This window comes from Sphaeramia orbicularis, chromosome 16, assembly GCF_902148855.1.
Source record: "Sphaeramia orbicularis chromosome 16, fSphaOr1.1, whole genome shotgun sequence".
Taxonomy (NCBI): Eukaryota; Metazoa; Chordata; class Actinopteri; order Kurtiformes; family Apogonidae; genus Sphaeramia; species Sphaeramia orbicularis.
Genome location: NC_043972.1, coordinates 2,902,069 through 2,924,029, shown reverse-complemented (window position 1 = coordinate 2,924,029; position 21,961 = coordinate 2,902,069). Strand labels below are relative to the sequence as shown.

At 37.0% G+C, this 21,961-nt stretch overlaps 1 protein-coding gene across 3 annotated transcripts in view; it reads right to left on the bottom strand.

The window, feature by feature from the left end:
- cep162 (centrosomal protein 162) overlaps positions 1-20,607 on the bottom strand; it is a 51,935-nt gene extending 31,328 nt beyond the window's left edge. For all 3 annotated transcript variants that reach the window (XM_030158471.1, XM_030158470.1, XM_030158472.1), the window contains exons 1-10: positions 20,516-20,607; positions 17,989-18,082; positions 17,272-17,413; positions 6,388-6,522; positions 4,020-4,197; positions 3,621-3,700; positions 3,480-3,541; positions 2,396-2,426; positions 1,012-1,086; positions 225-431 (exon numbers count right to left, since the gene is read on the bottom strand). In XM_030158471.1, the coding sequence (XP_030014331.1) occupies positions 225-431; positions 1,012-1,086; positions 2,396-2,426; positions 3,480-3,541; positions 3,621-3,700; positions 4,020-4,197; positions 6,388-6,522; positions 17,272-17,413; positions 17,989-18,048 (970 nt within the window). In that variant the 5' untranslated portion in view covers positions 18,049-18,082; positions 20,516-20,607. The remainder of the gene's footprint in view (positions 1-224; positions 432-1,011; positions 1,087-2,395; positions 2,427-3,479; positions 3,542-3,620; positions 3,701-4,019; positions 4,198-6,387; positions 6,523-17,271; positions 17,414-17,988; positions 18,083-20,515) is intronic.
- Positions 20,608-21,961: the final 1,354 nt, after the last annotated feature.

Below are 21,961 nucleotides of genomic sequence, written 5' to 3'. Positions count from 1 at the left end.
CCACTACTGGTGTTAAAAAAAAAAAATCAATCAAGAATATGAGAACATGCTGAATTATGGGCTATTAACAAATGATAAACTGGCTGCACATTCCAAATTTGGGAAAAGGATGGCTGCATTTCTCAGAAAAACCGTCATAAAAAAATGTTGGAGATCGTCATTCCACTAATTCGAGACACTCCACCATAATCCTAAACACGGTTCAGAGTGTGAATGTGTCTGACCTGACTCGTTAGTAGACACAGGCTGAAGAGAGTGTCTGGATGGCAGAGGAGGGGAAGACGGAGACACAGGCCTGTTGGTCGTCACTCGGCCTTCTGAAGATAAATATGGGGGATTGTGGCCATCGGAGTCCTCCACAACATGGATCTGCCTGTAGGCCTCATGAAGAGCCTCCATGTCTGAGCCTCCACTCTGCCCGTAGGACTGAGCTACAACACACGTAAGAAGAGGTTTTCGTTGTTGGGGCTTATTTAACAAAGTTTGCTTCTGTGTGAATTAAAATGACAAGTTGCATCAGTAATTCCAAACACACTAATTAAAGCAAATGATATAGTCGCAGTAAAAATTGCTAGACCATCAAAAGTCATCAAAAATAATGGTTATGCAGTCAAGTATTACCTCCTGTGTGTATCATGTGACTAAAACAGAAAAGAAAACATGGAACGACTAAAAGCACTGTTTTTGTCAGTACAGTGCCATAGCTATTGATGTAAGAACTGAAGTGATTTTGGTTTTTATCAAGAAAACCACGGAAAATGGATAGATATCAGCTCTGAAATTAAACTCTTTTGAGCTATTTTTGTTGTTATCATTATATTTGTCCACAAATGTACCCATAGTTGTACCAGGCATTAAAATGAACAAGAAATTGAAGAAAAAAAGGGTGGTCTAACATTTTTTTTTCCACAACTATAGGTTAATTTACAGCCAATTTATAACAAACATTATAGTAAGATAGGTGAATATGTATTAATGTAGAGCTATGGTAGAATGCTGCCTGTACATCACCTCTGTCCAGTGATCCTTCTATGTTCTTCGTCCTGTCATCTCCACCACTGTTGGCCAGAGAATCACTGAGACAAACTGACAGTAAAGAAAGATTAGAGTTTCACTGTATGCAAACTGCTCACTAATGATACATTCCTTTGCACTAGGGGTGACAAACATACGGCCTGTGGGCAAAAGCTGGCCTGCCAAAGGGTCCAATCCTGTGGGATGAATTTGTGACAACAATGACATTAACAACTCCAAATTGTTCTCTCTGCTTTAGTGTAAAAAAGGTAAATTACATGAAAATGTTCACATTAACAAACTAGCCTTTCACAAAAAATGTGAATAAGCTGAACAAATGCAAAAACATGATATGTCTTACGAGAAATAAGTGCAATTTTGATAATATTATAGCTGTTACTAAATATTTTGTGCCTTTGTAGACCCAATGCAGATGTGTATATGAGAAGCTGAGCCATAATATTGTTCAAATATCATATATTCGATTATTCGATATATTCAATATATTTATTATTCGATTATTCAATATGCGATTCTGTTGGGTTTCTGTAATTTGGCTTAGAGTCTGGTTTTGACCAACTCTATATGTAAAGTGTCATTAGATAACATATTTCTTAAGACATTTCAGGTTGTTCGTGGTTGTTTGTGTTATTCATATTTTTTTAAAGGATACTCTGTAAATGTAAACATTGTCATGATGGAATTTAAATTTTTTCACTGTTATCATTTGACTTTCTGGCCGACTTGAGGTCATATTGGGCTGTATGTGGCTCCTGAACTAAAATGAGTTTGACACCCCTGCTTTACACAGACCAGAAAAAACATGAATAATTAACAGGAATTCAATGAAAACTTTCAGATGATTAGTTCTGTTCACTGCTTTCATGACTGATGTGTAATATTTTTTTGGCTCTAATAACAGTGGTAACATAACAATATTTGCATTTAGTGGGGTTGATGGGGGTTTACGTTTACAAAATACATTGTCTTTCAGAACCAACTCTGGGCAAAGACAGTCCAAACAGACAGAGACAAAACCTGGGGAATTCAGGAGCTCAGTGAATGATGAAAGAAAAAAAAAAACCTTACACTTCTTACACTATTTAGACTAGTAATAATGTGTTCAGCTGTGACTTATTCTTATGATCTTTAATTAAACAATGTGGAGCTCCATCATACAAATCTTCTTTATGGTCATGAAGCTACACTGTATCTGCGTGAGTGTATGAACACAGATTGGTGGTGAAAGTGGACACAATCCCAGAGCCGTCAGATGAAATTTCGCCTGAGGCACCAGATGGGTCAGACTCTGACTGACTTTACCAATTCCATTCTTCCTACAGCACCCTAACACCTCTGTAAAAAATGTGTCTTTTCTTACCTTTAGCCAGAATCGGAGAAATCTTTGTCTTCTGAAAAATGGATGAGAACATATGTTAGCAGGCGAAGATGTAAGATATAACTTTTTTTTAGTATTTTAACCTGTTCTCAGAGGTGATATGAGCTCATTGATTTGTACAAAACCTGCTGCAGTCAGAATGAAGAAAAAGGCTTTGAAATGAATGTCTTTCATCTTGTCTAATGATGAAGCAGATAGCGGTGTTTTAGTGGAAACCTTGCTCTGCTGAACTGAACAAATCCCAATCCAAGAAGTCAGACTTTGGTTCTCTCACTCTGTCCCTGGTGCTCTGACTCACTAACTCACTCATTACCCCATCCCCCGAAGGGGAGGCAAGAGGTATTGATTTTGGTTCAGTTTGTTTCTTTGTTAACACTCTAGCAGCAAAACTATTGGATGAACTGGGAACAGTAGGTCAAAGTTCAGTTTTTTTAATGAATTTTTTAACTCTTCTTTTCTTCCCCCATTTGCCTATAATGGGCAAAACTTCAAATGTCTGTAACAGCAAAACTATTCAGTGAATTCATACCAAATTTGGATTATAGATCACCAGTGACCCAGAATAGATGTCATTACATTTTGGGAAAAGTAGGTCAAAGTTCAAATTTTTAGTGAATTTTTAAAATTCTTTTTTTCCCCATTTCCTTATAATGGGCGACATTTCACATGTCTGTAGCAGCAAAACTATTGGTTGAATTCATACCAAATTGGGTTTATAGATTGCCAGTGACCCAGAATAGATGTCATTACAATTTTGGAAAAGTAGGTGAAAGTTTCAGTTTTTTAGGAATTTTTTAAAATCTTTTTTCTTCTCCCATTTACTTATAATGGGCGAAATTTCACGTGCCTATAAAAACATCAATTTTGTTTTAATTTACTTCAAACTTGGCACATATATAGAGGCAACTGATATGCTGACATCAGCACACGCATAGACATGATGACATCAGCTGGATCGATGCCAAAATAAGCTACAATATTTGTGAGGGGCGGGGTTTGTTATGCCTGGCACCACTCATTATCATTCACTCTAGAATAATAACAGACCCTTTCTACAGCTACAAACCTCCTCCTGTGGTTCATTTCCAGCACCATCATCTTCAAAATCCTCACTGTAGTGCGGAGAGTCTGTGATGGTAGTGAGAAGAAAAGGCTGAGTGATAACACTGAGACAACATGAAGAACAGAGGAGGGTGATTACTCATACCTGGAGAGTCCCGGGCAGTCCCTGTGTCTTTGCCCTTTCTTTGATCATCACTGCTCTGTTCCACTGCTTCATCAGCTTTCCTGGAGGGAGGACATCCATGCTCATTACGTTACAGCTAAAACACTGCCGCTCACACCATCACCAGCAAGCATGAAGTCTTAGTATAGCGGTGCAATGTTCTATGTTGACTGTAAAGGTAGATGAATGAACAGTATAGGCCTTCAGATTCCCCGCTGTATGAACAACATGAAGAAATGGACTTCCTAGTTTAGTGCAAAAAAACCTTCTGCTCACTTTGTGTTTTAATGGAACCAAGACCTCATGGCATGGTTGCATTTGGTTTTTTTCTGGCCTTTACCTCAAGAGTGTGTATAAATCAGACAGTAATTGTTGAAATACCTGATATTAGTACCAGTGGTAGAAGTAGTGGAGTCCAGTTCTCTGTTTAGTTTAGAATAATCTATGGTTGACGATGCTCCAGCCTCCAGCTCAGCAAAGAAGCGTGCCTTCTCCTCTTCTTCCTCCAGAGTGTCCATACCCATGTTTGTCATGCTCAGAGCTGGTCTTGATATCGACTCTGCACATGCAGAGACAGCATACATCTAAAACAGACCTGTCATACACCAGAGCTACAAACAGAATCTTTGAAGACATTCCCGGAGGATGAGAGACATTTTATGTTCAGTTTATGGTTGATTCTGACAAGGCGAGAAACATCAAAAAGAGGGATTAAAGCAGCAATGACCTGCTGCTTGGAATGCCTCATACCAATGAAAAGCTTAGGGTGAAACTCACTGAAAAGGAATCAAAAGGTCTGTATGCATTAGGAGTACCCTGGTCTGCATTTTAATGCCGTGTAACACCAACAACTCCTGCTGCTGCCTCAGGAAAGCTGAGTTGGCTGGTGCAAAGAGATTTTCTTATTCATCCATACATTAAAAGGTACTGGTTTTAGAGAAACCAGTATCTTTTAATGACATGACTATTCAAATATTCATTCTTTTCATCTTGCGCTTTCAGGGAGGTACTTAAAGGTTCCCTGCCAGATGTATTTCATTACTTTTGTGGTAATGTCTGAAGTTCTACCATGGACTCTGTAACATTTTTTGTGGAAAAAATGCCTTGTTTACCAAGTTTAAAGCCATTCTAACGTGGTATAGAAAGCCTGCTGGAAGACTCAGCTTGATTTACGCCAGTTGTCATGAATATTCAACATGCTAATCTGCTTGACTCTGATTGGCTAATAGCTAGCCAATGAGAGCCTGGCTTTTCAGTATCCTTTACCCTGCGCAGCAAGCAGAGAAACTGGCGTGAACCAAAAATTAAACTTCACTTTCTTTGAATGCCCAATTCCTGGCTTCTATGCCTCTCTTGTACAATGAACCTTATACAGAATTTTCACACCTTCTAACCTGTACCTGCTGGACCCCCTCCACTGCTCTATGGGCCCCATGAATTTGTCACGTTTACCCCTTCTTTACAGCGCCCCAGCTTGCTGTATACGAAAACTGTCACTGAGCTACATGAATTCTGTGGGCGTGGTCTCAGCAGGGCGAGCTCATGAATAGTAATGAGATCACACTGATCAGCTTTTCTAATTGACCTGATTTCTCTGCTTATTTCTTTTCAGTGGCAATAGCAGACAGAAGAGGTAGCAGTTAATTTTCAAATTCACTACATAACACAAACACCTATGGACCTAACATATTTTAAAAAATACAAGTAGAAACGGTTCTGTGGCAGGACACTTTTAAACTGGACAATGCATGAAACAATAATATTTTGTATTGTTGGATTTCCAAAACTTCCACCAACAACCTGAAACATTTCCAATAACAAACTGGACACATGTACAGTAGCTATACAGCATATATATAGATATATATTCAGAAAGCTAATACTGAGCTGTGATTTTCATGAGTTAATTTCTTTTATTACCATGAGGAAAAGCCTCTAGGAAACATTTAAATACTAGGGCAGTTGCTGCACTGACTCTTGCCTAAAAAAATGCTCCAGTGATTAATGCTAATCGCTACAGTTACACAGTTCATATATTTTTCATCCCACTAAGGATATTGTTTTTAAATATACCTTCACTATTAACATGGATGCTAAATAACATGATGCATATTTAAATGCAAAAACCATTTAATCTACCTAACAGAGGACGTTATCATTCTGTTGTTGAGTTCAGTGAATTCCACTTTAATTCACACTTATTTGAGCAACTGAATGTTCCAACAAACTTATATGGATACAGAGCAGTTTTGTTTTACTAACTCTGTTTTCCCTCATTCATCTCATCATGTCATTTAACAAAATAAAACATCCACAGAAAGAACAGATGTAGAGAGAATTCTAACCAGAGACACATATCCAATTCGACATTTACTTTATTTGGTCCTAATATTTGGATACTATTGGATTATTTAGGTCCATGTAAGCACAGCAGTTGCTTTTGCAACAGTATACTGCCTCTTCAACCTCCTAAGACCCAGGGCATGTCAGCAAAGTATAAGCTTTTTTGTTTTTTATTAAATAAGTGCCTATATTGGAAACATCATGATGCAACATTTTTTTCAGATGCAGTTTTTAAAATTTTTTAGGAATGTCCTTGGTGGTAGACAGTTTTCTTTTCTTTTCTTTTCTTTTTTTTTTTTTTTTTTTTTTTTATAAAGTTGTGAAATTCTTGTCCACAGATGTGGACAGTGGGTCCTAGGGGGTTAAGTCAACTAACCCTGCATCCCAGCCTCAGTCCTACACTCACCCTCTGTCTCTGACTTGTCTCTGATGACGGCAGATACATCTTTCACATTACTGTCCACAGGATCTTCATCCTCTTCTCGAATTGGCTGCGACTTCCTCAGGGATTTTCTGAATGTCCTCCCAGTTCCCAGGAGTCCTAAATACAGGCAGGGGTGAAGGGGAATGTCAGTTTCATATCAGTGAGGCTGACGGGGTAAACCACTTTAATGAGGGTAACTGCCACACAGAACTGGAAGAAAGGACATTTTACCTACGTGGTTCACAATTTAAAGAGGCACTCAAATCATTTTACTAGCTACTGATGTTCATACAGTCATGGTAAGTCATCTTGGGCTAATGAAAAAGGTGTAAGATGAGAAAACCGTGAACATCACCATTACAACATATAAGGAAAACGTTCAAAAGACATGGACAAAAGACATTACAAGTGGGAAGGAATGTCTCTACATCTGCTTGTACAATGCTTATTCTAATTGTGTTTGTGTTGTAGTGCATACTTTTTAACTATTTATATTGTATTGTCACATTTTACACTTTTGCAGTCAATACCAGAGCTGATGCTTTAAACAATGAAGATCTGACAATTAAGTATTGACAGACTTCACTTAAAATGCAGAACTGATATCGTACTGTGAAAATGTTCCACTTCTGTCTACTTTCCAATACGACGCTGTTGTCTGTGTGATGGTCTGACCGCTGACTGTCTGGTCATGTTGATAGTTGGTGATGCTTGCGGACTGACAGCAAGTAAAGTAGCCTCTACATAAATGAACTGCAGATCTGAGTATTAAACCAGCACATTCTCACCTAAAAAACAACAACTTAAAAATCGTTTTCTGTGAGTCAATAACAGTTGTATTTCACAAAGTATAATTTATAGCAGTCAGTAATGCACAATGCAGTAATGCAGAGATGACTTTGTAACCATAGCAACAACAAACTCCTGGCTGAAAGTCAGGTCGTGGGCGCTTTGGTGCAAAAAAGCTGCCTTTGGACACCGGCCCTAAAGGCTCAGCAACTTTTCATGAGCTCAGAAAAACAAGCCTGTTCTTACTCGTAGGTCTAACTAATCCAAACTAAATTACTTTAGCTTTAGAAAAATTTTACACTCGACCCATGAAGGAAAAACTGATTTTAATTCATCTTTATCTCAAATGTTTTACCTCAAACATTTAAAATGAACACATTTGGACATTACTGAACAGAAAAGGACAAAATCAGGTGAAGAAAAATATATGGAATTTTCCTGTGAGATGTAGTGAGGTATATAGCTGCAGAAAACGCTCACTTCTCTACTTAATGTATACTTAAGTGCAGTGCTTGAGAGAATGTACATTATTATTACATCATCGCTTTGTCCTTTCTGCCTTTGAATCTTCACTGGCTTATCACGTCCATTCAATAGTGATCCACCGGTCAACAAATTGAAAACACAATAAATGCATCTTACTGAATCTTATCCTCCTATTTTTAACTCCATATAGCTACTTTTTTCACAGGGTAAGTAGTGGAATCAACATAAGTCCCTCTACAGCGATGTATAGGTCTACATCTTTGAAACCAAAATCATTTCAGCATCTCTAGTGATTTAATGTAAAGCCCAAACCCTCATACATCCCAATGTGTATGCACCAAAAAATAAACAGCTCAGAAGCAGTGGCAGAGTACAGTCACGGAAAAACTATTAGATCATCAAAAGTCATCAAAAACAATGGTTATTCAATCAAGTCCTAACTCCAGTGTGTATCATGTGACTAAAACAGACAGAAAAGAAAGCATGGAATGTCTAAAAGCACTGTTTTTGTCAGTACAGTGCCATAGATATTGATGTAAGAACTGAAGTGATTTTGGTTATTATCAAGAAAACCATGGAAAATGGCTGGATATCAGCTCTGAAATTAAACTACTATGAGCTATTTTTGTTTTTATCATTATATTTGTCCAAACAAATGTACCTTTAGTTGTACCAGGTATTAAAATGAACAAGAAATTGAAGAAAACAAGGGTGGTCTAAAAATTTTTTTCCGTGACCGTATATGCATCAAAATATAAATAGCTCAGAAGCAGTGACAGAATTCATATTAAGTGCAAACAGAGTTGAATAATATCACCATGAAACTGTGTATTCTGTGTCCAGGTATTTGCTTAAGTTATTAATTAATCACGAGGACAATGCATACATACATGCTTGTATTTTACACAGGGTTTTCAAGTCGTCATCACATATGTACTTCATTTAAGTCGTCTGTACTAACACTTAAGGTCCCATACTGCCACCTTGTGTCTGCAGCCCATACCTACACAACTGTTCTAAACAGTGCACAAGCAAGACAACGAATGCAATCGCAGAACAGTTTAGAGTAGTAACCCTATACAAATTTTTTTGTCAGTCATTGTGCTCTACAATAATCATAAATATACTTCTACCTGGCATATCTTTAAAAATCCATGAAATGCTATAAACTAGTAGTAAACTGTGTAAGCCAACAATGCGATGGATCAATGTAAGAAATACAAGTAAATTTTTGAGAAAAGAAAAGAAATTAAAGCCAATATTTCTCCTAAAAGTAATTCTAATCCTAATCTGTTCCTGTTAAGGTTTATTTCTTTTATTTCATTGCCACATTTTTAAATTAAGAAGTCGTCCTGTTTGATTGAAGCAAGTGATTCCATGAATGCATTTTAAACTCTGTCATTTGTTTGTTAATTTACATAGTTTACAATGAAATAAAAAAGACCATAGGAGATGTATGTGCAATACCCTTTCATTATTTCAGAATCTACACAGTAACCAACGCAAACTTGGCATCAAATGCATCTGTTATTGACTTTTAAATGCTTAAATATATGTGATCACACTCATACTAATAGATATTCTAATTGCAAGATAGTCTATATGGGGAAAAAACAAAACAAAGAGTTGAATCTTCGTATTGAAAAATTCAGGTTGGGTACAATCTACGAACACACAGCACAAATATTAGTCAACATATGACATGCGGTTTGGAGAAACACTACATGGAATGAACACAAAATTAAAAGGTTAACAGACAAACACCAGGGTTCGTACACATTTTTCAAGGTCAAATTCAAGCACTTTCAAGGGTAATTTTCAAATTTTTCCAGCACAGCCCCTCATCACTGTGGTAAAATACATATCTACTGGAATGCAAATGGCCTACTAATTTTTTTTCACTTTTTATCACAATGATAAAAATTAAGTATTATGCTATAAACATCTAAAATTAAGTTTCATAATAGCAAAAAGTTTAGAAATTAAAGGAGAATGCAAAGTTTTATCCAAAAAAAAAAAAAAAAAAAAAAAGGAAGCCACTTGGTGTTCTTCAGGCACACTCGCACTGAACCAAAGATTAACACAAAAATTTACCTGGAATCTACCTTTAGAGCACCGGGTCATTTTAGTTTTTGACATAAAGTTTTATTTTTCAAAATGTATCACCTCTCTGTAAGTAGCTTACTATCTAACCTGGCAGAGTTAATATTAAAAATAAATAAATTACATTACAGAGTTATAATAGCAAGCACTTTAACAAAAATTCAAGCATTGTAGATAATTCATGTATCAAGACAGGGGTAGTTGTTTGTTTACCTGCTTTACTAGTTTCACCTACTTCCTGTGGCCTTCGTCAGATGCGTCACATGATGTTGCTGAGACGCATCTTATGGGCTGCTCAGGAGGGTTGGCCAGACAGCAGGGAGGGTTTATGCCCCCTGCTGTCTGACATCACAAAACAAGCTGTATAAGACACGTCACAGCAGCATCATGTGATCCTTCTGATGAAGGCCACAGGAAGTAGGTGAAACCAGTAAAGCAGGTAAACAAACAACTACCCCTGTCTTGATAAATGAATTATCTATAATAATTGTAAATGGAAGACAGCATGAAACTTGACCAGACTATAAAATTCAAGCACTTTTCAGACCTTGAAAACACAACACTGAAATTCAAGCATTTTCAAGGATTTCAAGCACCTGTACGAACCCTGAAACACCGATCTACCAGACATTATCTACCACTCTACTGCTGAGGGACCACTGCTAAACTACCGGGGGATTCTGGGCTTTCATTTGAGGTTACCATCTTCACTGTCCCCCCTGGGAATGACTGTCAGTGTCGGTTGGTGATGTGTCAGTGGAGCGTGTCTCATGAGGCCTCCTCTCTCCTGATGCACTGTGGAGGTTTTCATGAGTGGGACTGCTAAGGCTGTCGGAGTTAGCGTCGTTACCTGGAGTTGTGTCTCTCGCCACAGTCTGGGAAACCTCCAGCTTTGCTTTGTAGGTTTTGTCCAAACAAACCGACTTTTCCAAAGCAATGCTGCGAGGTTTGGGGACCGGCTTATAAATGGGCTCTGCACTGATAATGTCTACCGATGAGAAGAAAAGGACAGGTTGTGACCAACAGGAGGGTTAATGTGACCAGCTGTGACTCTAAGGACTTTACACAAACACCACAAAGAATATTACAGTAGACAGCTAACATCTGAGTTTTAAAAATGCCTAGTTTAGCGTGGATGTGAACTAAAAGACTCTCTGGTGGGACTTTTATCTCAATTTGTTCTCACCCTCTTTCTTCTCAGGCTGGGGCTTTTTAGCTTTGATAAATCTGCTTTTGCCTGTCTCTGCTGGAGAAAGAAGAAAAATAGAAAAGCACAGTCTTTCAAGTCAGCTAACAGTTGAACGACAGACGCAGAGCTATGACCCATCTTCAACTAAATCTGTGTATTTCTGTAGTCAATGTGCTCTTTTATATCAGTGCACTCAGAGATTTGTGTACTGGCTCTATCCACACATACTGATAATACTACTGTGTCTTCAAGGGGAAAATGACTGCTGGTTCCTCTGTACTTTAACTATAAAACAAGTGGAAGTCACATTCCAACAATCATTCACACTCCTAGAAAGAACGGTCCACCAAAAATAATGATGACACAGACAAACATAAAAAAAAGTGTTATCAGTATGTTCTTGTAGATTTTGAGGATTTCTTTACACTCTCTCAAGCCTTGTGGTGCTGATATCCCATACTTTGTATTCTATTAGAGTACAGCAGAACCTTGCAGTATGAGTTTAATTCATTCCATATTCGAGATCGATTTGTGATTTACTTATTTTAAAAATCAATTTTCAATACTGAAATTAACTGAAATACAATTAATCTGTTCAAGCCCCCCCGAATCACCCAAAAATGATTTTTTAAAGGAGTGATATTTTGCTTTTTAGCTTACCGCCCGATAGGCTGTAAGCTATTGTCGTCATGCGGCCTCCGGCATTGTCGTCTGTTGTCATCATCGTCTGTTACAAAACTTTCAATCATCTTCTTCTTCGAAACTACAATTCCGACTGACTTCAAACTTGGTATACAGCTTCTTTATGATGATCTCAACAACAGTTAGTTAAATCATTTGGATCCGGCTCTGATTCTGGATTTGGTGCGACTTTGACAAATCTCCCCATTATAAGAGATAGGAAGTGCCGGTAAGTTACAGGGTCATTGGTCCTATTTTTTTTTTAATGGAATGATACATTTTAAAACATTTCCCTGTGGTCTACGTAAACTGTACACCCTATGTTTGGGTCTGAATTCTACATTAATTCAACTCCACAGGTCCATCTTCAGCCCTATTTCTGAGTAATGACACCAGAAAGGTGGTTTTGAGCGCTGGCCCTTTAAATGCAAATGAGCCACTTCATGCCCCTCCCCCTCCAGGTTGTTGACCGTGCTTTCTGTCCGGTTCAGCCACTTGTGTTCATTAATACAACCAACAACTGAACATTTTAGGTAATCAGCTTGAAGTTTGGACACATTTTCAGTTTTTTACTACAACCGCTGCTGCTGACAAACAATTATGTCGTACTCAGAGAACTGTTCATCGGAAGTCTTGACCTTATATGTGCAAATGTCGTGACGTAACTAGTAATAAAACGTAACAAATTAAGCAAGAATTAAAACAGGTTGTACAAATCCACTGGATTTTTGCCTGAATGAATATAAAGATAGCTTTGCAGCACCTGGAGGGTTCAAATTCAAACTTTATGAACTATTAAGATCCCCAAATACACAAATAAAAAATAGGACCAATGGCCCTGTAGCTTACCGGCCAAATTAAAAGCTTTGGGAAATGTATCCAGATGCCATTTATTATCACCCAGTTATGTGTATTTATCGTATTACAGAAATAGGCCATGTTTTGGTCATAATCCAATCAGATCTGTAAAAAAATTCAAATTCCAACTTGATATCATTGATACTTACTGATTCAATCCATGTCCTATCTCTTATTATGGGAACATTTGTCAAAGTGGCACCAAATCCAGAATCAGATCTGGATCGAAATAATTTCAATACCTTGGGTTGACATCATCATACAGAAGCTGTATACCAAGTTTGAAGTCAATCACAACTGTAGTTTTGGCTAGTAAGCTAAAAATGAACCAAAGACTAATAAAAGTGGGTTTAGCAAAATATGACCCCTTTAAGGGTTTTTAAAACAGAAAAAGTGCAGTTGGAAAGAAATCAACAATTATAATAACATAACTAGAAAAGCACTCGGAGAGCGCAGACCTCCGCCAAGGCTGATCAGTGCCCCCCCCCCCCCCCCCCGCCAAGGAGGTTATGTTTTTGCCAGGGTTTGTTTGTCTGTCTGTCTGTCTGTTTGTCTGTCCATTAGTGTGCAACATAACTCAAAAAGTTATGGACAGATTTTGATGACATTTTCAGGGTTTGTTGGAAATGGGCCCCCCCACCCCCGATCACCACCAAAATTTAATCATTTCTTCCTTATCCCATTTCCAACAAACCCTGAAAATTTCATCAAAATCTGTCCATAACTTTTTGAGTTATGTTGCACACTAACGGACAGACAAACAAACAAACCCTGGCAAAAACATAACCTCCTTGGCGGAGGTAATAAAAGAGAATGTAAAAGAAATAAATGGTCATGATGTTGCCTCAACACGATCAACACATGAACTGAGTGAGTGGAGGCTGTTCCTGTTGGGGGAGCACAGGGGGCTCAGTGTTGACTAGCAGTGACTTGTATGAAGCTCACTCACACTGTGGATTTCCACTCGTATTTCACGACAAAAATACTCAAAAACCGCAACTCGTAAAGTAAATAACTCGTACAATGGTGTAATTGTACTGCGAGGTTCTACTGTATTTGTGTATCTCTTACAGCATACATCTGCAACTCTCTCATGAAGCTACAACTGGGGAAGTATGAAGAAAGGCATTTTATGAGTCTACATCTTCTCAGTGTCATTGCAGTTGATAAGCTTTTCCCCAGTCTTCAAGTAGAAACTCTCCCTCACTGGTCTTCTTGTACTCCCTCTCCTTCCTTTCATGATTAAATCACCTTTTCATAATGTTGCCTGAAATGTTCCTTCATCATGCAGTGTTTTACCACAAAGTGGCTCCATGTTCAGATGTATAAATACCTTCAAACGGTCCACAAATTAACAGTGACAGTATCCATTTCACTAATCACATCAGTCTTAAAAGTAGCTGTTTACACCGACTTTGGTTTCGGCTGTTTTCAACTCCTGTGTCAGATGAGATTCTTATCGGTACAGTAACACATAACTGACGGAAAACTATTCAGAACAGACACCATTTCAAAGCACTGTGAAGAAACAGAAAAATCTAGGAGTTAGACCAGAAAGACAGAGAGATGCTGAAATAGAAAAAAAAACAAACAATCACAAACAAAAAATAAACATATCCATCCTGCTGATCTAGAATGTTGAAATGAAATAAAACTAAAACAGTGAAAAAAGCAGGATATGAAGATAAGCGATTAAATCCAATAAGAAGCAGGACTGTTCAAACAAACTCCCAATAGTATTTTAACTGAGATCTTAATATATTCAATAATATGTAATACAGGGTGAGTCAGAAAAAAACGCTCTTTCCATTTAAAGAAATTGTACTGCTAAAACGGAAACACTGATTTTTCTTTTGACCATACAGTCATATTGATGTGGTTATTGAGCATGTCTGGTGATGTAGTCATAGATTTATTGCATTGCATAAGAGAGAGAAGGTCCATTGTTTATTGGGCACTGAAATACCTGCCAATACAATGTATGCCACAGTGAACAAACTTGAAATTGACAACAATTACAGGAGTCGGGGCTTTGCTTTCACACTCAGGACATAGGCCTACATGACAGTGCCCAGGGAGTTTTCATCATGGCAAGACCACAGTTTACGGATGTGCAGAGAGCTTTCATGGTGACAAAATTCTGCGAAACTGGTAGCGTCCAAGAAACCATCCGGCAGTTCCAAGACCTTGTGGGGGTATCTTAAAAACCGTGTGTATCAGACTGTTCCACAAACTCTTCAGGAACTCCAAAATCGCATCACGGCTGAAATCCAAGCCCTACGACGAACACGAATGGCGAGAAGAGCTGTGTTAGAGATGCGACAATGAGCACAGATTTGCATCAGTCTGAATGGTAGCCAGGTTGAAGGTCGTGCCGGACAACTTCGTTGAGACAAAACATTTTGATGGCGAGTAAACATGCTGTAATGGTTGACAATTTCAATTTCATTCACGGTGGCATAAACTGTGTTGGCAGATATTTCGGTGCACAATAAACAATGGACATTCCCTCTGTTATGCTATGCCATAAATCAATGATTCAATCGCCAGACATGCTCAATAACCACATCAATATGACTGTATAATCAAAAGAAAAATAAGCATTTCCATTTCAGTGGTACAATTTCTTTAAATGAAAAGAGCGTTTTTTCTGACTCACCCTGTATAATGGTTTCATTCATTAATTTTCCATCTAACATAAATATACTCCAAACACATGGCATCCTACTATATAATGCACGTTCTGTGTCCGTCTGATTGATGTTGCAGCACAGGAGGGCGTTTGTATGGATTTTCCTCAGCCTTCACAGGCGCGATCGCCACCAAACTCACCAAATGAATAGAAACATTACCTGACTATCTACTAGGCACAATTTTATGTCTGTATTCAAATGTTGTGAGGTATGCTGGAAGATTTTAGCCTCTCATGCTATCGTACAATGGCACCACGGGTACAATGCCGCTAGTTGCTTATTAATCTTATTAATACAATATTCTGAATTGAAGACCACCTATATTTTTCATAATGTCCAGCTTTTAACATTATCCCTGATTGTACTTCATATGAAGAGGCTCATTTTACTGCCATGGGAAGCCTTTAGTTATTTTACTGATTTAAACATACAAGACAGGCTTGAGCAGAAAAATGGGTTCTTGATCCTGGGTTCTGTGAGTTTCAGCTGTCTTTAGTTTAGTTTCACGCCTCTGTTCCTCTTTGTCACTTCAAATATCAACTTTAATTTAACGTTAGTGCCTGCTTGTAGTCCTACCACAGCTGCGTTACAGTAACTGAGGATGTAACCCCACGCTGCTGCTGCTTCATATTAAACTCTACTTTGGTCAGACATTTGGATGATTTTTATTTAAAGTCGGTACAAGAAACTGAGTGAGAGGAACCTGGTTACCACTGCTACTCAAAAACAGGTGTACAGAGGTGTCCATGATCAGCTGTTGGCACTTAAAAATGGGTCACTGTTGAAGGCCATGAATAAAAGCTACAAATGAACCTAAAAATAATCAAATACAACAAAAGCGCTGACCGACTCGTGTTACACATACAGGGGCTTTTGGATTACATTAAACTTGTGTGTGCACTTGAGTCTGATTCTTTTATTTTTTTTTTTTCGGTTCCACTTTTAATTCATTTAAAAATATATTGCATAATCAGTTAGCAATGTGTCATTTTGTCCTGTTATGCTTTTTTATTTTTAAAGTATTTTACTCTTTAAATGCTTTCATTGTGTTTTTATGCAATCTATGTTTTTTTGGACAGTACTGTGGTCGCCCCTGTTGTTTTTAAATTTGGTTATAAATAAATTTGGATTGGATTTGATCAATTCTAGTAGAGGAACAAGTGTTTTAAGAGTTGGGCATGGCTCTTAACCTTATTTGGCTACTTCGATATAATGATCATTTAAATACTAAAACACATACATTCGCGGAAAAAATTATTAGACCATCAAAAGTCATCAAAAACAATGGTTATGCAATCAAGTATCAACTCCTGTGTGTATTATGTGACTAAAACAGACAGAAAAGAAAACATGGAATGCCTAAAAGCACTAAATTAAACTCATATGAGCTATTTTTGTTATCATTATATTTGTCCAAACAAATGGACCTTTAGCTGTACCAGGCATTAAAATGAACAAGATATTGAAGAAAACAAGGGTGGTCTAATAATTTTTTCCACGAATGTACATTTGAGAGTTTCAATGTGCATAAATATAGATTTTATACACATAAAGAATGTGGATATTGCAAATATAGCGTTTTTAGTAGCACAAATAACAACACTGCCAAGTTACATCTGGGTTATCCTTGTGCACTGTGTTCATTTAAGATCAAACACATGCAATTAAATACTAGTTCACACTATAATCTGATATTGGTCCCATTGAAAAACTAATGTGAAGATCAAAAAAAGAAAAAAAAACATCTGAAGTGAACACAGAGAAAACAATAAGAAAACAGATGGCGTAACATGTAACTACAAAGATTCCATTCATCATCACAGTCATATTTTACAACGTTGTACTGTGGTTGATCCTCACATATGGACCCACACTGCATCCTGCCAGTCAGTGGGATATGTTGTTTTTCCATCCCAGACTGATTATGTTCTGACTACTAAATGTAAAGTCTTTTAACAAATTCCAAAATTATCTCAAAGTTCCAAAGTTGCAACACAGATGAACCCGCAGCCACTGAAACTGCATTCTGATAAGTCCCAAAGGAAAAAGTCTACTCCTCATACTTACCTCTCCCAGTTCCTCCACCGGTGTCATCGTCATCTTGCCACCATGACACAGTCTGTTTCGGGGTTGATTTTTGACTGCTTTTAGTCGATGCTCCAGGCTGCTTGTCAGAACTCCCCAAATCCAGCGAGTCATCTGAAATAGACTGATAGAGAATCATGTTAGAGTCAGAGCGAGCTTCAAGATCAGGCTTTAAATTGTTATCTTTGATTCTTTTTATTTCCATTTTTGACATTATGCGTCTCTAAGGATGCTTCTCATACTAGACAGTGATAGAGATGAATGCTTTATTTACATTCAGCAGTAGTACACTAGAGGCAACATGTGTGACTGACGCTACCTCAGGTATATACATACAGGTGACAAATTAAAAGAAAACCCTGCATTATGTGTTTTAGTGAATTATAGGGCCACCACGTGCCTCTAGAAATACTTCAGTGCTCCTTGAGATTAATTCTAAAAATCTGTGAACTCTACTGGAAACATGGTCTAGGTTCAGTCATGTACTAGCTGCATGTTAACTCTCCAAATACTGATCCAAGACTCTTTTCACACCGCAAGTCTTAATGCTATCAAAAAATATTCATTCATTTAACATTATGATTATGTGGAGAACACCATCTCTCATTTCGATCCAAACTCTGCCATAGGTTTTATGTTGTTGCATGTTGATGATTGTTTATCAACTATAGCCCAGATCTGCATATTGAATTCCATTACCTCCTTTAAAAAGAGCTCAAACTGTTCATCCAGCTCCTCCTTGGTCAGCCGGCGAGACATAGTGATACTGTAAACTCCATCAGCGAGCAAGAATCTGGAAAACATAACAGAAAACAAACAGGGTGAATAAACCTAGTGAATGTTTCACCAAGAATAAAAAATACAATAAAGACAGGAAAGGATAAACTAAAATAATAATAAAAATAATAATAATACATCGGTTTTATGTAGCACTTTTCTAAGTACTCAAAGACGCTTTACAATAAACAGCCAAGGGACGAACATACATCAAACGGGTAAACTGATACGGAGTTAACACTAAATGGTAATCAAAGAACAAATACAGAGACAAATACGGACAAAAAAAATCACACAAGAGAAGGTAGATGGGAGTGGATGAGGTGGAACAGGCAGTCAGTTTTTGAATGATGATCTGAAGAGGTGGGATTTGAGTTGGCTTTTGAATGAGGTGAGTGTGTCAGAGTTCCGGATGTGAATGGGTAGGGGGTTTCAGAGGGTTGGGGCGGCAATGGCAAAAGCCCTGTCACCCAGGGTACGGAACTTAGTCTTGGTGATGGGGGTGAGAAGGTTAGCATCTGCAGAGCGGAGGCGGCAAGGGAAAATAAGGGAAGCCAATATCTAGTTAATATACAGATAAAGAACAAATAAAGTGGCATTTCCAAAACAATTTTATGGTGAATGTTGGATCAATCACTTTAGAGTAACATTTCTCAGTCCTTTAAAATGTACTTTAATTTCCTCATACCAACTCTTAAGATATCTATTATGGATGTCCATTAATAATCATCAGTTAGTCAAAACTGTAGGTCGATATCTTTTTCTTTCTTTAGAGTAAATAAATTTTTATTTGATGTGTCAAGAGATTTTTGTTTTGCTTCACTGACAAGAAAAACAAATGTTTATAACACTGTTTCTGCCTGAGTGCTACATATTGTTAGTTTATTATTATTGTTGTTGTTATTGTTTAGGTTTGTGTGGAGAGTATATTTTAACACTACAACCACAGCTATTTAACTACCCAAAAGGTAATTATCATCCCCATCCCTAATATCATGCTGTAGATGAGACTAAAGTAGGCTGGGACAGATGTATACATGCACTTCCAGTCAAAAGTTTGGCCACACCTTCTCATTTAAATGACATGAGATGGACTGCAGATGGCCAACAAGTGCTCAGCATCACTGGGAACTAATTCAAGACTACTTTAAAACATTTCAGGTGACTACCTCATGAAGCTCATTGACAAAATATCAAGAATGTGCAAAACAGTAATCAAAGCAAAGGGTGGGTATTTTGAAGAATCTAAAATATACAACATGTTTTGAGTTTTGTCACAGTTTTATTTTATTTTTTTATACTACATAATTCCATATGTAGTCATTCATAGTTTCGATGCCTTCAGTGAGAATCTACAATGTAAATGGTCATGAAAATAAAGAAAAACCAGATGTGCTCAAACTTTTGACTGGTAGTGTAACAGCTAATAAATGCTTATGTCTGCAGACATTCAGGACAGTGTAGGCAATTTCAACAGTAAAAGCAACACACCAGTAAAGCTTTAAAAATGAATGGTATCAAAACAGATACACACATCTGACTATGACACATGTATCTCTATTTCTGACTGTCTCATTGTTTATTTTGTACTCACTAAGACCCAGTAAATTTAAAGAACAAATGCATCTTTATTGTGAAAAAGCGGTCACATGAGGATCCCACTGACAAATACAACACACTATTTAACTGAATACTCCTCGTAAAAAGTCGTTTTTAAGAACAATGTAATTCCGCCTACTTTCACATATTACGCTGAATCTCTACTAACAACTCGACAATTGTTTAAACGTGTTCGAGTCCACACAAACTTACCAAGTTAAGAAGCGTAGTGACATTTTATTTACCATCACCGAGATGTTAGCGGCTAAGCACATAGGATATCACCACCACTTCCGGTTAAAACTATTAAAATAAAATCTCATTTACGAGAGGTTCCTCAAACTACGTAAAAAAAATTCACAAACTTAACAGTGGAAATACACATGCAACAAATACAGAATGTTTACTGAACCAAGACGTGACAAACACTGAATCTGAATCACACGTATAAAGCCAACAAGAACATTTTTACTCTCTAGACAGGTTAGTTGTAAAAGCCCATAACTACCACAAGCAAGTTCTACACATAGTAAATACTTTATCCTACACACTCAAAATTATCTAAAGTTGATCTAAAAAAAATTGGACATTCTGTAGCAAAAACACACCAACATTACAACTAATGATGTCGGAAATGTTATTATAACACTATGTTATTATCGCGCCATGCTTTTATTTTGAAGTACCACATCACTCACTTCCTCTGTTTGCCTGATGCTAAGCAATATATCTTGTTAGCTAGCTTGTAACATTAGCTAAACAAAACACAAAGGTAAGTCGAGTTCGCAACTTGAAGAAACTTTACACTGAAGCCACAGTTTCTTGTACGGATTTATTCAGAGGTACTCACAGGAATGATAGGACTTCGCCAGTTCTGCCGGACGGACACTTGTTGAAACGGATTATTTTGAGTGTCTTTAGTTGTTCCCGCGACACCACCCGGGTAACAGAGCTACGCTGATTGGCTGGAAAATGCTACGTCATTAGAAAGAACCAACCACTAGGCGGGCAGGTAAATAAACGACTCAAAAAAACAGAAGAATAACACCACCACGTGGAAAATGTTTTTGGAAATTCTTATTTTACAGGCTGTAATTAGAGAAAGACATGGTTTGCTGTTCACGAATTTTGCATCACAATCAGAATAAAAAAAATATTTCAGAAACACATATTCCAAGATCTCTAGATGTTAAATTTAATTTCAGAAAGACTGAACAAGAAACTGTAAGTCATTTATTTTATGACTGGAGGACACATGCAGGAAGAACGTTCTTAGTTATTATATGATGTGCAAAACAACACATACAAACATCATTTTTTATTTGTTTTTGTTACGTGAAATGTATGAACTTTGTAGACTCTTATGAATAAAGGTAAAATGACAAATGCACAGACATGGATGTGAGTTGTTTTACAATTTCTAACCTAATTAAAGCTGTTTCTAATTGTTTTGGTCTCTTTTTGGACCCCTGTGGTAGGGGTTGATTACTTTTTTTTTCTTTTTTTTTTACTTTATCCTCCTTTTCTGTGAAATGAGCACATAATAATATTCTGGCTACTAATGCACTTCTGTCTTTGCGTCAGCAGTTTGAAGAAATCCCTTACTGTTACACTGACCATGAACTAAATGTCCTTGGTTCCAGTTCTTTTTTTTTTTTTTTTTTTTTTTGCATGTCATTCCTCATCTCCAGAGCTTCCTGTCACCTCACCTGTCCTTATCTGATAAAAGGCTTTCAGTGCCCCCTCCTGCAGCCTACATAATGCATAGTACATGTTTGCATCAGCTAATGTTAATCAAATATTGATTAAAAACACGTGTTACCTTTAAGTGTAAGTAAGAACATGACAACAGTGTTTAGGCATTTCCCAGTTTCTTTTTTTTTCCATATATGCATGCACATACAAATGTCTTTTTTTTTTTTTTTTTTTGGATATGCTTCTTAATATTACTTTTAAAATATTATTCTTAAAAGTCCAGGTTTGTAAGACTGAAAGCCACTTTTACTTCTAAACTGTCAAGAAATTATTTTCAAATGACACGAGCAGACTAAAAGTTAAAAAAAAAAAAAAAAAGGAGTTTCTTCTGAACAATTCATTACATTTTTATTTTATTTTATTTTATTTATTTATTTATGTATTTTTAATTTAATTTTATTTTATTTATTGGTTTATTTAATAGGGACCATGCACATTTATGAACATTGCTGTATAAAAAAATACACCCATGTAAATATGCCAGAATTAGTTAAAATAAATAAATAAATAAATAATAATAATAATAATAATAATAACTACT